Below are 19,933 nucleotides of genomic sequence, written 5' to 3' on the forward strand. Positions count from 1 at the left end.
GCTGAGAGTTCACAGTCACAGCTTCTCCTGACTGCTACAGTCGTGGATGGGTGTTCCTCTGAGCATAGTTGTAACAAAATTATAGATTTTGGGAGCAAGCAGTGGGGAAAGAGTTAAATCAATGATTCTCGACCCTATCCATCCTAATATCTTCATTTTATAGCAAATCTTTCAAATCACCCTCTTTATATCCTCTAACGAAATTCGTAGATCATATTACCTCTTCTGCACATAGTCTAAATGAAGTCAATATATTTCCTTCACTTTAATATAAATGAGAAATAAAGGAAAGGGATTTTTAAGTAAAATAACATGTGTGTCAATATGTAGGTGGTGGTAGGAGAGCTCAGTTTCCACCCAGGCTCTGGAGCACTGACATGAATTCTGATTTTTCTCACAGGAAGCTGGAACCAGGGATTCAACTGAAAGGGAGCCGAGGGCTAATCAGGGCTGGTCCCGGGGGAGCCAAAGTGCCCTAGTCCTCTGCTCCACATTCACAAAAGACTCAAACGTAGACTTTTTTTTAAAAATTGTGGTAAAATATACATAACATAAAATTGAGCATCTTAACCATCTTTGAGTGTACTGTTCAGTGGCATTAAGTACACTCACATTGTTTTGCAACCACCACCACCATCCATCCCCAGAAGTTTTTCATCTTGCAAAACTGAAACTCTTCCAAGCAGAAACTTTTAATGACAGGTCAAAAAGAAAAAGATGCACATTTTACAACTTAAAATCTTTGCCCTTTTACTACATAGCACACAACGATTTAAAAGTTTTGATACGTCCTGCAGTGACCTAATGCTGGCACACCATATATTACATTATGTTCTGAGCACTGATGTGTTCCATGTAAACATTTGAAACATACCACAAGTTTTATAACCATGTGTAGCAGATTCTTACCACTTCATGTTGCCTCAGCATCCATCTTGAATACAAGCTTAACTTTCTCGCACCAGAAGCATGGCTCTGTCACCTCAATACAGCTTCCAGTGCCACACCACACCCAGATGGCTCGAGCCGTGGCCAGAGACAGAACTTAGAGGAATCTCTCCTGCCCAGCAGGCTGAGCTGCTTGCTTTCCTGCTGCTTCCTTTACTGGACCGGTCTTTCAGGCATTTATTTGCCCGTGAACTTACGATGACCCACACCCCGTGCCCTTATGTAGGCTGCTAGTTGCCACATGCTCTTCTCTCTCTCTGCCTGGCTCTCAGTCTGCCTCTTGTGACCCAAGAACAGAGGGCTGCCCTTCCGACTCACTGTGTCCTCCCTGTCCAGATCTGTAAGTAAAAATCTGAACTTGTTTCCTACCGTGGTGGCTGCCATGGTGGTGGATTGGATTTGTGCCTTCCATCTGAAGAACGAGGGGCTTCTCCAGGCGGGCTTGGCTGGGGACACGGGGGAGGACACAAGGTCAGCTCCCAGCGCCAGAGCAATGGTCAGGGAGGCAGAAACTGGACACGGGTCAGATGAGAGCCACAAGGGTGTCTGCCAGTGTGGACAAATTTCACATGTGAGGGACCCCTGGTCATGGTCAGACACCTAGGCTTTATGCCGTCTGCCAGGTAAAAGAAGTATCCGTGAAGGGTACCCTGCGACGACGCCCCTGCCCTTCCTTTCCCTGGGGCTGGGCTGCCGGCTGCTCTCACTGCCTCTGGGAAGTGCTGGCTCCACCTCTCCTCCCCATCGCCAGCTCCTCCTCAGAGTGAAGTTGGCTAAACCTATTTTTAGTAGCAGGGTCAGTCCCCTCAAGCACTCCAGGTCAGGGCCCTGGGGTGCTGTCCCTGAGGGTAGCAGCAGCTGGGCACACATGCTCTGTCCGTCCTTGCCCTTCATGAGGCTGCTCCTTACCGAGGACCCTGGCTGGGCCATGCTGTGTCCTGGAAGCTGGACTAGCTGCTCCTGACGTTCTTACCTCCAGGGAGAACCATAGCTACAGCGAGGCTACCACAGCAGAGTCCATGCCCCAGAGGTATTGTAAGTCCTCCTGCAGGAGCTTTTACAGAAGGAGCACAGTCTGCCCCTAGCTGTCACCTGTAGGCAATTTGAGGGTGGAAAAGAATCTTAGGTCCTGTTGTAGGAAGATTTTTAACAGAGGCGGGGTGTCCCTAGCCTCCTAAGTCTGGCACTACCAGACAGTAACTGGGAGGCAAGCCTCAGATTCCTCATCTGAAGACAGGAATTGTAATACATGCCCTGCCTGCTCCCCTGGTCTGTCATGATGATTGTGTGATATCAGGGGTGTGAGGGTGTGTTGTAAAGTTCTAGTAAAATGCAGGGAACCATTTCCATTGAGACATGAAATTTTTGTTTATGCTCATGGTTTTGCAAGTTGCAGGTGGGTTCCTAGTGATAGCACTGTCTTCCTTCCTAGTAGCTCTCAGCCAGGATGCACAAAGGCAGCGGTGGTCTGGGCCTGAGTGGGGGGTGGGGGTAGGGGGTGAACTGCTGCAGGTCTGGCCCCCCCTGAGACCCAGACAGGTTCCTCCTGCTGTGGCTGGGTCTTGGTTCTCTGCAGAGCTCCTGAATAGGGCCCATTGACTTGGCAGGACACACAATAACAACGGACCACTTCCCCATGTGTACGAGAGTGAAGCCTGGGATGGCCTCTGCATTCTAGGTGGGCAGGCTGTGGGGATGAGCTCTAAACCAGCTCTGGATTATCCAGCATGCCAAAGGGGGAACACTGAAGGGCAAGCCCTGAATGATCTTGAAATGTCTTTGGAATCATCTGACATCAAATTTCATTCCTTGGAATTTTACTGTTTCACATGTAAATTTGATATTATAAATTTAATATCAAAAGCAGATAATCCATAGAGCAGTGATCTTTTAACTGAAACTGGATTAGTCAAAGCATCTCCCTCCTTAAGCATGCATTCATTCATTCATCATTTGCTTGTTTAAGAGAGGCATCCTGATGTAATCAAAAGTGTCAGAACAGAGTTTGAATCCCCACTCTGCCACTCAAGGCTGTGTGGCCTTTGACAAGTGGAATAACTCTTTGGAACCTCACTTTTCTCATCTGTGAAAAGAGCATGCAGAGATTCACTGCACAGGTTTGCCCTGAGGGTCAGCGATGGTGTGCAGAAAGCACAGGGTGCCCGGCATAGGTGCCTGCGAGCTGTACTTTCACTCTCCACCTTGCACCTCTTCCTTTATGCATGTCATCAGCAAATGATCTTGAACGCTGTGGAGTGCTGTTGCCTGCGCCCACCTGCTGGCCCTCCAGCCTTGGGGCACACCTGCCTGACTCTGCTGCTGGCATCAGGCCTGAAATGGCCCTGATGGCATCAGACCAGAAGTGGCCCTCAGCAGAAGAGTGACAGCAGTTGGTGTTTAAACACCCCATATCTCTCCTCTTTCAGGTGAGATGTCTCTGAGGTTCCCAGAGGTTTCCAGTGGGACTGAGCTCCAGGTGCCCACAGTGGTAACTTGCTTGATAATGAAACCTTCTTGGCCATCGTTCTTTCCCTGTCTCACTTCTTCACTCTTCTGCCAGTGTTTTCTGGGATCATCTGCCAAATAAACTACTTGCACTTGAATCCTTGTCCCAAGGTTGCTTCTGGGGGTAGGACAGCCCGACCTGAAGCAAGTGCCTGCTCTGCACTAGTGATGTGCTGGGCACTTGAGATGAATTGACATTCCCTCCCTTTAGGGAACTCACAGGTTGAGAGGCAATGTAAGACTGGCCCGAAAGCGAGAATCTTACTTCTCGGGAAGGCTCATCTCGCAAAGACCAGGAGGCAGAGATCGATGCAAAAAGCAGGAGGTTTTTATTTCCAGCAAGCTGGGGTTGCCCAGCATTCAAGACATAAGCGACCCCGAATTCACAATACAAGCAGCTTTTATACAGTTTTTTTGAACAGATATTGCGATAGGATCAGTTGTTGGTTATCTGTGGCGCCTTTAGATTTACAGGTGGGCTTCAGCTGGCACCTTTTAGATTTACAGGTGGGCTTTTAGCAGGCTGGCACCCCCTTAGCGCATTTCTCAATTGTTTATCTTCCCTGGGGCGTGGCTAGGTGGCCTTTGAACCAGCTATTTCCTGGAACCGGTGGGGGCTATTAATGTTTAGTGTGCTCAGCCTGACCTTTGTTACGGCCCCTGAAAAGCTGCATTGCTTAAGCATTGTTACAAGACTGCATACATTAAGGTTATATTTTTCTACAATTCTACTACAATTTTCTATGCCCACCTACATTATAATTTATTTCCAACAGCAACAAGATCTAACCTAATATTGTACAGTCATGAGCCACATAATGACATTTTGGTCAACGCCAACCACATATGTCATGGTGGCCCACGAAGATTATGATGGCTACACCACCTAGCCTCAGTGTGTAGAAAGCTCCACTATCTAGGTTTCTATAAGTGCACTCTGTGATGTTTGCACAATGACAAAATTGCCTAATGGTGCATTTCTCAGAATGCATATGTGTTGTTAAGTAACGCATGACTGAATAGCACAACGATGTATAACTATGTGTTAGGGGTTGAAAGAAAGGAGGCCCAGGGGAATGTGCTCTTGTTGTTAATCTGTTTGTGTGTGTGTGTGTGTGTGTGTGTGTGTGTGTGTGTGTCTGGCTGATACAGGGATCTGAACCCTTGACCTTGGAGTTCTTGTTGTTAATCTCTTATTACACCTAATTTATAAATTAAACTTTATCATAGGTATGATTGTACATCATCCCTTAGTATCCACAAGGGACTGGTTCCAGGACCCCCACGAATACCAAAATCCTAGGATGCTCAAGTCCCTGATATAAAATGGCATATATTTGTATATAACCTACGCATATCCTCTTGTATACTTTAAATAATCTCTAGACTACTTACAATACCTAATACAATGTAAATGCTTTGTAAACAGTTGTACTGTATTTTTATTTATATTAATTTTTGTTTTATTAATTTTTTTAATTTTTGAATATTTTCAGTCTGCAGTTAGTTGAATCTATGAATGCAGAATTTACAGACATGAAGGGCTGACTATATAAGAAAAAAAAACATAGTATAAACAGGGTTTGGTTTCAGACATCCACTGGAAGTTATCCCTGTTGATAAGGAAGAACTACCGTACAGCCATTTTGGGGGTTAGGGATTCAACCCATGAATGGGGGGCACAATTCAGTTCATAATGCTCCCTAACATTGCATGGAACTTTACCATTTACAAATATCCTTTCTGTCTATCATATCTTTCATTTCTACCTGAAAGCTACGGTTCTGGCATAGCAAGTATTTGCAAGCTACTCACTGCGTAGAATCCAGCCAGGCCTCTGGACTCCTGAGCCTATGCTCTGGCACTTGCACCTGCCTGTGGGTGAGGGGGAGAGAGTGTGGCTTGAACCAGTTTGTAGGAACTGGTGCACGCTGCCTGCCACTTACCAGGTTCCACAAAACGGATTCTGTGTCCTGGTGTGGCAACTACCCAGGGATTGGTGGCCCCCTTTTCCCAAGTGTTCACATTATTCCTGTGTTTTCTCTACTACTGAGGTCAACTGTTAGTTGCCGTTTATCATTATACGTTTGCCGGCTTATTTTTCTTGCATTAGAATTAAGAAGAAAATGAAATATTTCTTGTACCCACTACTCTATTGAAACCAGACAGGCCCACCACAAAATTTGCAGAGCCCAGGGCAAGAGTACAAACGGGGACACACAAACCATACATCTAAATAGGTGAAAAGTACAAATAAAACCAACAAAGTGTAAAATAGACTTTGTCCTATTTGCTGGCCTTGACAAATGTACCTTCACAGCGATTTGGGAGGCTAGGTTCAAATGTAGAAATTTTGGACTCCTTGGAGGTCCATGTGGAGCTTTGGGAAGACACACCGAGTGTCTCTCAAGCTGTTCTTACCGGGGAGTGCTGATCTGGGTGCACATCCTAGAAGACACCTGGGGCCACAGGGAATTCCCAGGTTCCAGATAGCTGCAGTACAGTAGAAAACTGGAGGTGGGAATTGGGCTCCCAGCAGGCATAGACCTTCCCTGGGGTGGCCTGGCTGGAAGAGCACTGGAGGATGGCCCACTGAAGCCCAGGGGCCCGGGGAGGTGTGTGGCCAATACTGAAACCAGATATAGAACAAGAAGGCTGCACACTCACAGAAAAACGGGATAGGGCAAGTGTGTGAGTGCACACGTGTGTGCATGCATGGAGCTTGTCAACCGAAGTGAAATAATCACCTGGTTGAGGATAAACAAAGCTTATTTGGGAACTCAGTAAATGATTGCACAATAGGCAGCAGTTCAGACCAAATATAATTCAGGATGCTCCATCCCCCCTCCTGCAGTCCTTTTTTACAGCCAGAAAAAAAAAAAAAAAAAAAAAAAAAGGGCTACATATGGAAACACCCTGATTGGCTGCAGCCGGCCTTTGCTTTACGGTCATGCTTTGTCAGTGCCATCCTCCCACTGGCCGAGGTTAGTGGCTGTGACTGGCTGAGGCTCAGAGGCTTGGTTACAAGGGCATACTCTTAGCGAGGCGGTGGTCTGTGTTCACATCAAGCTGGGGTGCATTTCACCGTGCCTGAGAAACCCGGAGGCGGCACCGGGCCGAGCTGGTTGCCAAGCAGTCTGGTAACGAGCTCATGCTGAGGTGGCCTCTCCCTCCGTCTCATGTGCCATGAGCAGACCCGTGCAATTTTTTCCCAGGCTGGAGAGTCTCCGTCTGTTTAACATGCAACGTTGTCTTCTGCTGAGGTAACGGAACGGAGTGTCTCACCAGGTCTGATGAGATTTCTGGGGCTCCGCACGGGACTGTCGCAGCCGCCCTGCGCTCCCCTGGGTCGGACGCCCGGTGGCTGGTGGCTGTGGGCGTCGCTCTCTGGATCCCGCCTGGGACACCCCCGTGTCAACCAGGGACACTGAGGCCGACTGGTGTGCTAATAGTATCATGGTGATGTTTGAAAACAGACCTTATTGTTAAGTGACATGCTCAAGTACGTAAAGATGAAATACGTCCGCTTGGCTGCTTTAGCATTACTCCAGGAGCAAGGCGTGGGTGGGGGTGAAAGACATAGATTTAAAGACAAACCGAACGAAAAGCAGCCTGGGCCATGTGGACCGGGGGACGGGCGCGGGAGCCATGTTCTGCTCCGTCCGCTCTCGGGCCCCGACCTTCCACCGTAAAAGGCCGCACGACAGCCGCAGCCGCTCTGCGCAGCGCCGCCACTCGCTCCCGGCCCGGCGCCGCCTCCGCGCCGCGCGGCGCGTCCCGCTGCTTCGAGGGCCGCAGGGCCCTCCCCGGAGCCCGCCTGGTTTCCGCCACCGCCCGGGGGAGGAGCGGGTAAGCACGGGCCCGGGGCGGAAGACGGGGTGAACTGGGGTGGGTGCCCGGGGGATCCACGGGGGACACAGGACGGGGGTCGCGCTGGAGAGGGGGCCGGGGCGGGAGAGGGCGCTGAAAATGACGTAGACCCGAGGGGTCGGGGGTGGCCTGGGGCAGCACACGACAGGCGGTCGGGGACGCGGTGGGCCGGGGCGGTGCTGCTGCTCAGGCGGCTCCGAGGCCGGCTTCCCCCCGCCCCAGGGGTCTGGACTTATCCGGCCTGGTCTCCATCACTCCGCGGGCTGCTCATTTTCAACCCCAGGGAGCTCAGGGGCATGATTTCCCTGTGGATGTCACACGGTTGACTCCCCTACCGCCTCCCCAAACTCCCCATCACCCCAGGGAACCTTCGCTGCCTTAGCGGGAGGTTCCTGCTAATCCCCACCAGGGGCTCAGCAACCTGGCTTGGGTGGACTCAGTAAAAGCCTCCGGTGAAAAACCCCTACAGGGGGTCTTGCTCAGAGCCCCACATATCCCTCTATCCAGGAGAGCCTGTGGGACAAGTCTCTTTAAAATCTTCGCTGTTTTAGAAATCTTTTAAGTAGGTGGTTCCCTTGGAAATGCAAATTCTCCAGCCCCGCCCCAGACCTTCTGAACCCAAAACTCAAAACCCCAGACCTTCTGAAACCCAAACCTGTCTTTAACAGGTTCTCTGGTGCTTCTGATGCTGCTGCATAGTTTAAGAACCACTGATTTAAAACGATAGAGCTTTGAAGAGTCTGAATTGGCGGTGGGGAAGGGCGGAGTGTTAATCTTCATAACCCTGGGCAGTAGGTCGTATTATCCCCATTTGGCAGATGAGGCGATGGAGGCACAGTTTAATTTTTCCAAGGTTACACATCTAGGAAGGGGAGGAGCTGGGATCCCAGTCCTGGGGTCCCACTACAGAACATTCCCTCTGAGCTGGAGGTCACCTGTGGAGTCGAGGAGGTAAAACCCAGAGGTGCTGTGGCATTGCTGCCAGGCAGTGGGCAGCTGAATGGAGACCTTTGGTTCTAGACTTTGGGCCTGAGGGATGCATGCTCAAAAATGGCCCTGCCTCCCCATTTTTTTTTTCTATTGCAGTTGTCATGAGGCCTCCCTCTGGGTGAATAGTTTGTAGAAGGTGCTGTGACCAGGCCCCAGAGCAGGATGTGTTCGCACTGGGGTGTTGAACGGGTGCCCAGAGGCCCGGGTTCAAGGTCTGCCTCACAGGGTGACCAGGATTTATCTAGGTGACATAGTGTCATTGCCCTCCTCAATCTGACATGGATAGACACCCCATGTGGGCAGCTGGGGGACTCGGTGGCCTCCTACAGACTCAGGTGTGGCTGTGACTGGTGGCCCCAGATGGTCCATGGCCCCAATCCCTCTCACAGCCTGCTCACAAGAGGGAGGGTCTCTAACCACTACCACCCTAGAGCAGGGTTTCTGCCATTTGGGCTGAGTAGTTCTTTGTTGTGGGGGGCTGTCCTGTAGCACTCCGTCCCTGTTATGACAACCAGAAATGACTCCAGACATTGCTCGATGTCCCCTAGGGAGAAGCTGTGCTCAGGTCAAGGCCTTCCTCCACCTACTTTTCCCTTGAGCTGCAGGACAGAGGTTCTCCTGCGTCCACTGCCCACTCTCCAGATAGGAGCCTCCTTTAGCCCGTACTTGAGGACTTGCTTTGTTTCTCTGTACTGTTTTTTAATGACACGGGTAATATTTGAACACCTTCTTCTCACAAAATGCTCTAATGTTCCTGATGAAGCTAAGGGCCCTTGAACACCCCCTGGTGGGGAGATGAGGCGTCTCACTGCCTCTCTTAATTGTCATTTTCCCTTGGTCCCTGCTCAGATGGCTGTCTGGGCTGTCTGTATTTCCCCTGCTGAGCTCCTGTTCCTATCCTTTGCCTGTTTCTCCATTGTTTTTTCTGTTCCTTGTTGATTTGCAGGAGTTCATTTTTTTGTATACTCATCCTTTGTCTCTTCCACTGGTTCAAAATATTTTCCTCTAGGCTTTTGCTTGCTTTTAAATTTTGTTGAGAAATTTTGCTCCACAGAATCTTTTTACTTTGGGGTAGTTGAATTAGTCATTTTTTCTCTCTGATTTTTGCTTTTGATTTTGTGTGTATGTGTATGTGTGTGCTCTAGCCCTTAGGGGTTTAAATTCCTGAGTTAGGGTCAAAAATCTGTTTACTTCCCTGGCTTCTCAGGATGTCCTAACCCTGCTGTGCCAGCAGAGGGAGCCCAGAAAAAGCAGAGACTGTCTCTTTGTTCCTGTGGGTAAGACTTGGATGTCCTCTGTAGGAGGATCTGGTTATAAACTGACTGATTCTGGGGGGAACTGGGGTGTGGCCATGCACTCCAGGGTCACTCCAGTTTATGTGTCTTCAGGCTGAGCTTGTGTTATCACACAGTTTTAGTTGGTATACTATGAGACTCTTGGATTCATTTCTTTCTTGTAGGTATGATTTGATTTTCTTGAAACTTGGAGTCTTTCTAGCTGGCAGCACCTGCCTCCGTGTCCTGACGTAGATTCTTAGTGCATTTGGAAACTCATTTGTGTCTTACCTGAATCTCAGTACCATTACTGAGGTCATCCAGAGGCTTCATTCACCTGGGGATGATGGAATGAGTCTTCATGGTTCATGTTTCTCTGGTTGCCCAGTTCTCAGAAAACGCTTTTGGGACCTCTTTTTCATTGGTTTTCTTTTCTGACCATCCATGCTCTTCAGCTGTTGAAGCCTCCTTCAGCCTGGTTATCCTATGACCATGGGTGCTGGTTGAGTTTTCTTGTTCTTGGTCCAGTTCCTACTTTTTCTAGCACTGTGTTGACTTGTCCGCCTGTTCCTTCTTATACACACAAATCATGCACTTGTCTCTTTGTGAATAACATGCATGTGCTAGAATTAACAAGAGACCTGGTTGTGCGGTCATATCCACCTTACTAAAGTAAAGGATGGCTGCTTCTTTTTTTTTTTTTTTTGGCAGATGGCCGGTACTGGGATCTGAACCCTTGACATTGGTGGTGTAACACCATGCTCTAACTAACTGAGCTAACCAGCCAGCAAGGAAAGCATCTAAAATAGGCTGTTTCAACCTGTTTTGATTTTAATTGGTAATTGATTTTATATGTTTTATTTAATTCATTCTTTATTGATTTTATATGTTCTCTATGAATTTTTACTGTTTTCTTTTGATATGATATACTCATGGCCTTTTGCAGATTCAATTTGAAAAGTGGTAATTATATTATATTTATTATTTGATGCTGAAGTCACTATTTGACAATTTTGATCCTTTGTCATTTTTGCCCCTCTTCTGACACCCTTGAAAGCATCTTGTTTTTTTGGCAAGAACAGAATGTTCCAGAGCCATTGTGATTTTTTTTCCACCCCAAGTTATAGAATTCATTGTCCTCCGAGAGTTCTTGTTCTTCATATTAGAGACTAAAATTTGGGTGCCATAGTGGGGAAAAGTCCTGTTCTTTGGACTGCTTTTAGAAGTGTTGGAACCAGAAAATGTATCTTTGTTTTTAAGGGTAGGGTTGATTTTTGGCCATTTGTTGTCATGTAACCAAGTGTCCTTCAAGTGCACGGTGTTGTGGGTAGCTAAGATTTTTCTCCTGCATTGGCAGTCCTCTGCTCTCTATTCTTTCCCAGCCACAGAAAAGGTGGGTTTTACTGTTTGGGAATCACAGAGAAGGAAGGTATTAGTTATCTTTTGGTGCCTAACAAAGGACTGCAAAATTTAGGGGCTGACAACAACGATTCATCATTTCTCAGTGTTCTGTGGGTTGCTGGGGTGAATCTCTGGCTCCATGAAGGTTAGCTGGGGTCACTCACAGGCCCTGAACCTGTTTAGTGGGGAAGGCAATGGTGGTCTTTTGAAAACATAGCACATTATCATGTTGCCCTCCTGCTCAAACCTCCAGTGCTTTCACCAGTGTGTCACCTTAGGAGGACACACGGACTCCTTGCATGTCCTGTGAGGCCCCGTGTGCTGGGCCCTGCTCGCAGCTCTGACCTCCCTTCCTGCCATCCTTCTTGCTCCACGGGTCTCAGACACCTCACTTCTTCGTCTGTCCTTCCTCGGCAGCACTGAGAGTGTCACTACCTGAGTGCCTTTGTGCTTGCTGCCCTCTCTGCCTGGAAGGTTCTTCCCAGGACCTTTGCACAGATGGCACCATTTTTGTCAATTAGGGTTCAGTGGAATTGTCACCCTCTCTTCTAGGGCCTTTCTTAATCATCCATCCAAACATCCCCTCCACCTTCCCCAGATAGTCCCTGTCAGTTCACTGTATTTAATTTTCTTCATACTTGTGTCTGTCTTTTTCATTTATTTGTTTGCTTGTTTATTTCTATCTCTACCTCTAGAATGTAAATTTCTTGAGAGCAGGACTTCTGTGTCTTGCTTTTTACTGTATTCTTGGTGTCTAGAAAATGCCTGGCATGAAAGGAAGGAATAAAACATGATTTATTGAATGAATGATGAAACAGTGATTCTTAGTATGCATAGACGATAGTAGATCAGTTACTTTTGTTTGTACATTAATTGTTCTAAAAAATACAAAACATAGTGCACATTTATTGGGGAAAAGTCTGAGCAATATAGATGTGTATGAAGTACAAAGGATTTTATCTTCATGCCTCTTCCACCCCAAGCCCTTTCTCCTACGTTGACTGGCTGGGCAGATGGTGCCTTTTACGAGAAGGAAGAGACTGGGAGGGACAGAATTGGGAAAATCACCAGTTCTGTGCTAGACTTGTGATGGCCAAGATGCCTGTTAGATACTCAAGGAGGAAGCTGGCTCTCCAGGTCTGGATCTCAGGTGAGGTCCAAGCTGTAGATACAAATCTGAGAGGTAACAGCACGTCACAGCCAGGGTGAGATCCAGACACAGGCTGTATGTAGACAGAAGAGAGCTGAGGACAGAGTGTGGGATGCCAGCATTGGCAGGCAGGGAAGAAGTAGCACCAAGGAAGGAGACAGAGAAGGCACTGCCATTGAGGTGGGAGGATACTGAGGTGGTCTGTACAAGCCCAGGAAGGGCCGCCAGCTGAGACACAGGGTGCGGAGGAAAATGCCAATTTCAGATAAACGGTGAATCACTTTTTAGCATTTCTGTGTCCCATTTTATTTGCCAAGTCTGGCAAGCCTAAGCCAGAAGAAGAAAGGGTCTCAAAGGAGACCCACAGGAAAGAAAGCCAGCCAGAGCACTGTTAGCATAGCCTTATTTCTAGAATGCTGGGCACAACAAGGCTCCAGAGGGACATTCTAACTGGGGAAGGAGGGCAGGATGTCTTATGGGGCATTAGCAGGAGGAGTTGGTCATAGTTCTGCTACATTTACAGGAGGGAGCTCCCAAGTACACCTAATTTCAGAAATGGGAACAGGGGCGTTGTTCTTAAGAGTATTGAGAGAGATGAAAAGGAGCATGAGGATGAAGTCACATGCAGATAGAGGTTGGGGAGGGTAGCTGCAGGGACAGGGACGTGGAAAGGATATACTGGGGAATTCTCAATCCTTGAGAATCTCTCACACCACAATGGATTTGGCTGAAAAGTCGGCTGCACCCAGGTCCTGGGGGGAGTTGTTGGAGTGCCACTGCGCAGGTGAACACTGGCCTCGGCAGGAGCAGTTTGTGTCAGGAAGAGAGAAAGGGAGGGGAAAATACACAGTGGGGATGATTCTTTGTGTGATTTTGCTGTGAAGGGGAGAAGGGAAATGGGGTGAGAGCTAGAGAGTAGCTTGAGGTCAAGGCCAGTGTTTTATTTATTTATTTATTATTGAAGCGTAATTGATTATACATATTTGGGGGGTACAACCATGACTACCATCACCTGTGTACAGCATGTCTAGATCAAATCAACATTATTAGCATATCCATTATTACAAATTGTAATTATTCTTTATGCCCTTTACCCTTACCTGGTCTCTCCGCAATCCCCCTCCCACCTCTAGTAACCATAGATTTGTTCTCTTCTTCTGAAAGTTCAGCGTATTATTGTGGTCTTTTATTTCTTTTCTTCTCTTTTCTCTTCTTTTCTTTTCCTTTCCTTCCCTCCCTCTCTCCTTCCTTTCTTCCTTCTTACCACCCACTTACGAGTGAGGGCATGTGGTATTTCTCTCCCTGTGCCTGACTTATTTCACTTAACGTAATTTTCTCCAAGCTCATCCGTGTTGCTGTGAATGGCAGTATTTTGTTCTTTTTCATTGCTGAGTAGTATTCCATCATGTATATACCACCACATTTTCCTTATCCAGTCGTCTGACAACGGACATTTAGGTTGGTTCCAGCTCTTGGCTATTGTAAATAGAGCTGCAGTAAACATGGAGGTGCAGGTGTCCCTTCAACATGATGATTTCCATTCCTTTGGATACATACCCAGCAGTGAGACTGCTGGATTGTATGACAGTTCTATCTGTTATTGTTTGATGAAACTTCATATTGTTTTCCATAATGGCTGCACCAATTTACAGTCCCACCAACAGTATAGAGTTCCTTTTCTCCACATCCTTGCCAGCATTTGTGATTCTTGTTCTTTTTAATAAGGGCCAGTCTCTCTGGATGAGATGATGTCTCCAGTGTTTTAGAGGCAGATCCTAGAGCTAGTTCCTTTTCTCGTCAGATGATCTCATAGAAGTGCAGGGGAGAGACCGAGGATGCAGAAGAGAGGAGATCCTGGATGGGTGGGACTCCTTGAGAGGGCACAGGTGGCTCCAGGGCACAGGGGAGGGGTTGTCTCTCCTGATCCTCTTTAACCCTTGTTTCCTCTTCTGTTTAAAGGGGGCAATAATAGTGTGACCTTCTTGGGGTCTTGTGAGGACTAAAGGAGATGAAGGAGCACTACACAGGTCATCATAGCTGTGTCTGGTATTTTCTGAAGAGATTAGGATCTGGCACTGTGGGGACCCGAGGACCCCAACCCTGTTCTGCTAAATAGCCTTCCTCCCGGTGGATCTTGGGGAGCCACACAGAGAAGCAGAATGGGGACCCGAGAACCCATTGCTAGCTCAGTGTGGTCCTGGTTCCCCCTGGTAGTGGCAGAATTAGAGCCCCCTCCTCTCCTTTCTTTCTGCTCCCTGCCTCTCCATTACGGCCTGGCCTCGAGGGTGAGCCTGACTCAGTGCACCAGTACTGCTGCAGACATTGTGAGAGGAATTTCAAGAAAGTGGTGGGTCTGCAGGAGAGGTGAGGACAAGAGGCCTGGGAAGGAGCAGCAGGGGGTTCCTGCCCTCACCTTCTGAGGAGTGACTGAATGACTTGGACATTGACCATCAGGAGAGCAGCAGCACCGGTTCTCAGGAGTGGGTGGGGTGGGTGGAAGTGTCCGGAGGGGCCAGAGAGTCCTTTAGGAAGGTGGGAGTTGCATCAGAACACACAAGTCTCACCTTTGTTTTGGTTGTTTATTGCCTCTGTGAGCCAAGCTGATCCTGCCTGGGCTCAGGCTCTCCAGACTGGGTGGATGGGGACCCTTCCTACCTTGGAGGGTGCCCCATAAAGTTGGCAGGCTTCCCCCTGCTCCCTTCCTCACAGGCCTGGCAGCTCCTCTGCTGACCGGAGGCACCTGCTCCTCACGTCCTGTACCTCATGGCTCACAACTCACAAGTCACTCATGCTCATAAGAAACGCAGGGGCGGGCCGGCCCGGTGGCGCACTGGATAGTATTCTGTTATAATTTTTTAAATTTTTGTAAGTTTGATGGTAATATTTTCTCTTTCATTCTTATTTTAAGTATTTGAGTCTTCCTTCTTTTTTTCTTGATCAGTCTAGCTAAAGGTTTGTCAATGTTGTTGATCTTTCCAAGGACCCAACTTTTGGTTTTACTGATTTTTTTTCTGTTGGTTTTCAATTCTTTATTTCATTTATTACCACTGTAGTCTATATTGCTTCCTACCTTCTACTTTATTTATTTATTTTTTTGGATTTAGTTTGCTCCTCTTTTCTGTGTTACTTAAGGTGGAAGATTAACTTATTAATTTAAGGTCTTTTTTAAAATATTGGCATTTACAGCCATAAGTTTTCCTCTAAACACCGTGTTCACCCTATCCCATAAATTTCAGTATGCTGTATTTTTATTTTCATTCATTTCAAAGAATTTTTAAATTTCTCTTTTGATTTCCTTTTTGACACATTAGTTAAGAGCATGTTGCTTAATTTCCACGTTTGTGAATTTCTTAAATTTCCTTCTGTTACTGATTTCTAATTTTATTCCATTGTAGTCAGAGAACATACTTTGTATGGTTTCAATCCTTTTAAATTCATTGAAACTCATTTTCTTGCCTAACATAGGTCAATCCTGAAAAATGTCCCACGTACACTTGATAAAAACATGTATTCTGCTGTTGTGGGGTGGAGTGTTGTATAGATGTCTGTTTGATCTAATTGGTTTATAGTGTTGTTAAAGTTCTCTGTTTTTGTGTTGATCTTCTGTTTAATTGTGCTATCGATTATTGAAAGTGGGGTATTAAAGTCTTCAGCTATTATTGTTAACTTATTGTTTTGTCCCTTCAATTCTGTCAGGTTTTAATATGTATTTGGGGACTCTGTTGTTAGGTACATACATGTTTATAATTGTTTTGTCTTCTTGATTGACTCATTTATTATCAACTATCCTTTGTCTGTGATAACAATTTTTGTCTTGATGTCTGTTTTGGCTGTTATTAGTAAAGCCACTCCTGCTTTCTTTGGTGACTATATGATATATCTCTTAAAACCCTTCCAAGCTATCCATTTACATTTGATGTAATTATTGATAAGATAGGATTTGTTTGTCATTTTGCTATTTGTTTTCTATAAGTCTTATGCCTTTTTTTCATTGTTTTTCTATTTCTCCATTACTCCTTCCTTATGTATTAAATAGGTTTTTTCTTTTTCATGTTTATTTGTACATATTTGTGGGGTACAGTGTGTTGTTTCAGTACATGCATATACTAGACATTGAATCACTTAGGGTATTTAGCATAGCTCTGTATTAAACAGTTTTTTTCTAGTGTGTCATTTTTATTTCCTTGTCATTTCTTTTCTTTTTTTTTTTTGTTATTTTCTTAGTGCTTGCACTGAGGATTACAATTAGCACTTTAGTGTATAATATTGTAGATTGAATTAATAGTAACTTAATTGCACTAGTATATAAAAAATTTGTGTCTAGATAGGTTTGTTCCCTCCCTCTTTGTGCTCTTATTGTCTTACAGATTGCATCTTTATTTGTTATGTGCCCATTGACACAGATTTATAAAAATTGCATTATGCAGTTGGCTTTAAATCAGATAACAGAAAAAACAGATACTAACAAAAATACATCTATACTTTTTATATATATTTGTCTAGTAGTTACCTTCCCTGGTGCTCTTCATTTCTTCATGTGTATTTGAGCTACTGTCTCAGACCCTTCATTTCAGCCTGAATGCCTGTCTCCCTTTAGTGTTTCCTGCAGGGCATGTGTGCTAGAGATCAATGCTGTCAGTGTCTGTTTATCTGGAAATCTCTTAATTTCTCCGTCATTCTTGAAGGATAATTTTTCAGGTAATAGAAGTTTGGGTTGACGGTTTTATTCTTTTAGCACATGGAATGTCATCCCACTGCTCTCTGGCCCCTGTGGCTTCTGATGAAAAATGAGCTGTTTATCTTACTGAGAGTCCTTTGTGCATGATGAGCTGCTGCTCTTTTTCTGCTTCCAAGAGTCTTGGTGTGTCTTGGTGTGAATCTCTTTGAGTTTGTCCTACTTGGAATTTGTTAAACTTCTTGGATGTGGAAATTAATGATAAAAATTAATGTTTTTCATCAAATCTGGAAAATTTTTGCGCATTATTTGTTCAAATACTCTTCTGTCTCCTTTTCTTTCTCCTTACTTTCTGGGACTTATGTTGGTATGCTTGATGGTATTCCACAGTTCTCCGAGACCCTATTTATTTTTCTTCATTTTTAAAAATTTCCATTCATCAGACCTGATAATGTCCCTTGACTTATCTTCCAGTTCAGTGGTTCTTTATTTTTCCTACTCAGATCAGGTGTTAGCTCCTCTAGGGAATTTTACTTTCCAGTTTTTGTACTTTTAAACTCTAGAATTTTTATTTGGTTACTTTTAAAAATTAATTTTATCTCTATATTGATATTCCCTATTTGACTAGACATCATTCTCATGCTTTCCAGTAGTTCTTTGGATATGGTTCTTTAAGTTCTTTTAACATATTTAAAATAGTCAATTTAAGGTTTTTGTCTAGTCAGACCAATGCCTGGACTTCCTCAGGGACAAATTCTATTAATTGCTTTTTGCCTATGTATGGGCCATACTTGTTTCTTTGCATGTCTCATATTTGTTTGTTGAAAACTGAACATTTTACGTAATGTGCAACTCTGGAAATGAGATTATTTCCTTTCCCCAGGATTTGTTGTTGTTGTTTCTTGTTTAGTGACTTTTATGAACTAATTCTATAAATGTACATCATCTTTGTTGTTTGTGGCCACTGAATCCCTGCTTAGTGGCCAGTTGATGACTGGTTAGAGCTTTCCTTGAACTCCATGCCAGGAACCAGTAAGTCTCCCAGTGTTTACCAAGGGGCTCTGTGTATTTATCAGGGTGCACCATTTATGTTCAGTCTGGTGCTTGCCACATCTCCCTTCGCTGTCCCCTCCTGCTTGTGCAAAGCCTCCAGAGAGGGTGAAAGCTTTGGCACCTTCTTGGATGTTTCCTGAGCTCATGCCCAGGCCTGGGTGTGAGCACTGCACTGTGCATTGTGGCCTTCTGGAGTCCCAGAGTGTGTGGGAACTTTTCAATATTCCTGTGGACACCTCACTCCCCAGCTTTTCCTTTTAAGCATTGTCATTAGTCTATTTTTTACCCCCGCTATTACCAACAGCAGGCAAACAGATGTGCCTGTAATTGTTTCCTTTTAACACCCCTCAGAGCAAAGGCTTCTTGCACTAAGTTAACTACAATTTGGGTAAAAATACAGACATCCCTACTAGTAGGGTCTTCCAGGAAACCCCAGATGGGTCAAATAATGGCAGTTCTTTGGGAATGGGGATTTGAAAGAGCCCCATTGTGTGTCCTCCAAGCTGCCAATTCTCACCACAGTTGTGGACTGTTAGTTTTCAAGGCTACAGCAGAGCTGGAGTGCAGGCAGTGGGACAGAGGCAAGTTAGAATGTCACCAATGTCATAAATGCTACAATGTCACTGCTCTTGCTGAGATTCAGCAGTTTTTCTTGAATAGATATTCCCCAGGTTGCTAAAAACTTTTGATTAATTTCTAGAGTTCTGAAAAAGTTGATTCTGACAGTTTTGCTAGTTTTTTTTATTGCTTTTATGGAGGAGAGAATTTTCAGAGGTGCTTACTCCTCCATTTTTGGAATTTGCTTGCATCAATTCATATACATCTAACAGTCTCTCCTGCATGCATGTTTTGTTCTCACCCATGTGCATTTTAAATAATAAACTTATAAATTGGGTTGCAGAAGGCTGTGTAACAGGCACTGAGTGAAGGGCTACAGATCAGATGGAATGATGTGACCTCTGGGCAGAGGTTCTGAGAGCTTACAGGTTGTAGGGCCCACAGAAGTCAGGAATTCTGTCTTACAATCCCTGTTCTTTTGTGTCTCCCAGGTTAGGGCTGCCGGGGGCTCAGCTGTGCTCAGATGGATGGGACAGAGATCCGACAACGGAGGCTGGAAGGCTGTGGTAGGCCAGAGGAACTGGGGCTGCCACACACCCTCAGCACAGGGTCACCCCCTACAGCCTCAGAAGATGGACTTCTGAGGGTGTCTGAGAGCCCACGGGTGGCCCCCAAACCACTGGAGACTGAGCCCAGCAGGGAGACCGCCTTGTCCATTGGCCTTCAGGTGGCAGTGCCTTTCTTGTTTGCAGGCCTGGGGCTGTCCTGGGCTGGCATGCTTTTGAACTATTTCCAGGTAAGAGGGAACTCAACTGTCTACTGTCAGCCCAAAAAGCAAGCAGTTACACATGGGGTTCAGCCTGAAGGTCATGGGTCAGGGCTGCCTCAAATACCATTTTTTCTGTATATTGGGCAAGATCCTTTTAGTTACTGGTAACAGAGACTTGATTTTTTCCAAATTAAGCTTAAAAAGACAATTTATTAGCTCATGCAGTTGAAATATCTAAGAGGTTGGGTTTCAGACATGGCATGATCCCATTGTAAAAATATACCAAAATTTATTTAACTTTTTCTTCTGATGTACTTTTAACAACTGTCTTAGTCTACTCAGGCTATCATAACAAAGTACCACAGACTGGGTGACTCAAAAAACAGAGATTTCTTTTCTCATAGTTCTGGAGGCTGGAAGTCCACGATCCAGGCATGGGCAGGGTTGGTTTCTCCTGAGGCCTCTCTCCTTCACTCCTAGATGGCTGTCTTCCGTCTGTGTCTTCATGTGGTCTGCCCTCTTCTGTGTGTCTGTGTCCTAATCTCCTTTTCTTATAAAGATACCCATCAGATTGGGTCAGGGCCACCTTAGTGACCTAATTTTAATTTAACCATCTCTTAAGGACACTGTCACCCAAAAATGTTCGAACTTCAACATAAGAATTTTGGGGGAGACACAATTCAGTCAATAACAACAGCTTAAAATAGTATTACTAACAAATGCTTCAATGAATAGTCTTG

General features: G+C 45.7%; 1 protein-coding gene across 2 annotated transcripts in view; it reads left to right on the top strand.

The window, feature by feature from the left end:
• The first annotated feature begins 6,630 nt into the window (after positions 1–6,630).
• SLC41A3 (solute carrier family 41, member 3) overlaps positions 6,631–19,933 on the top strand; it is a 63,145-nt gene continuing 49,842 nt past the window's right edge. The window contains exons 1-2 of one of the 2 annotated variants that reach the window (XM_008580124.1): positions 6,631–6,716; positions 18,916–19,220. In XM_008580124.1, the coding sequence (XP_008578346.1) occupies positions 18,948–19,220 (273 nt within the window). In that variant the 5' untranslated portion in view covers positions 6,631–6,716; positions 18,916–18,947. Of the gene's footprint in view, positions 6,717–7,235; positions 7,303–18,915; positions 19,221–19,933 lie in introns of those variants that run through there. The other variant, XM_008580125.1, reaches the window with a different exon arrangement.

The sequence above is a fragment of the Galeopterus variegatus genome, unplaced genomic scaffold (genome assembly GCF_000696425.1).
Source record: "Galeopterus variegatus unplaced genomic scaffold, G_variegatus-3.0.2 Scaffold2031, whole genome shotgun sequence".
Classification (NCBI taxonomy): Eukaryota; Metazoa; Chordata; class Mammalia; order Dermoptera; family Cynocephalidae; genus Galeopterus; species Galeopterus variegatus.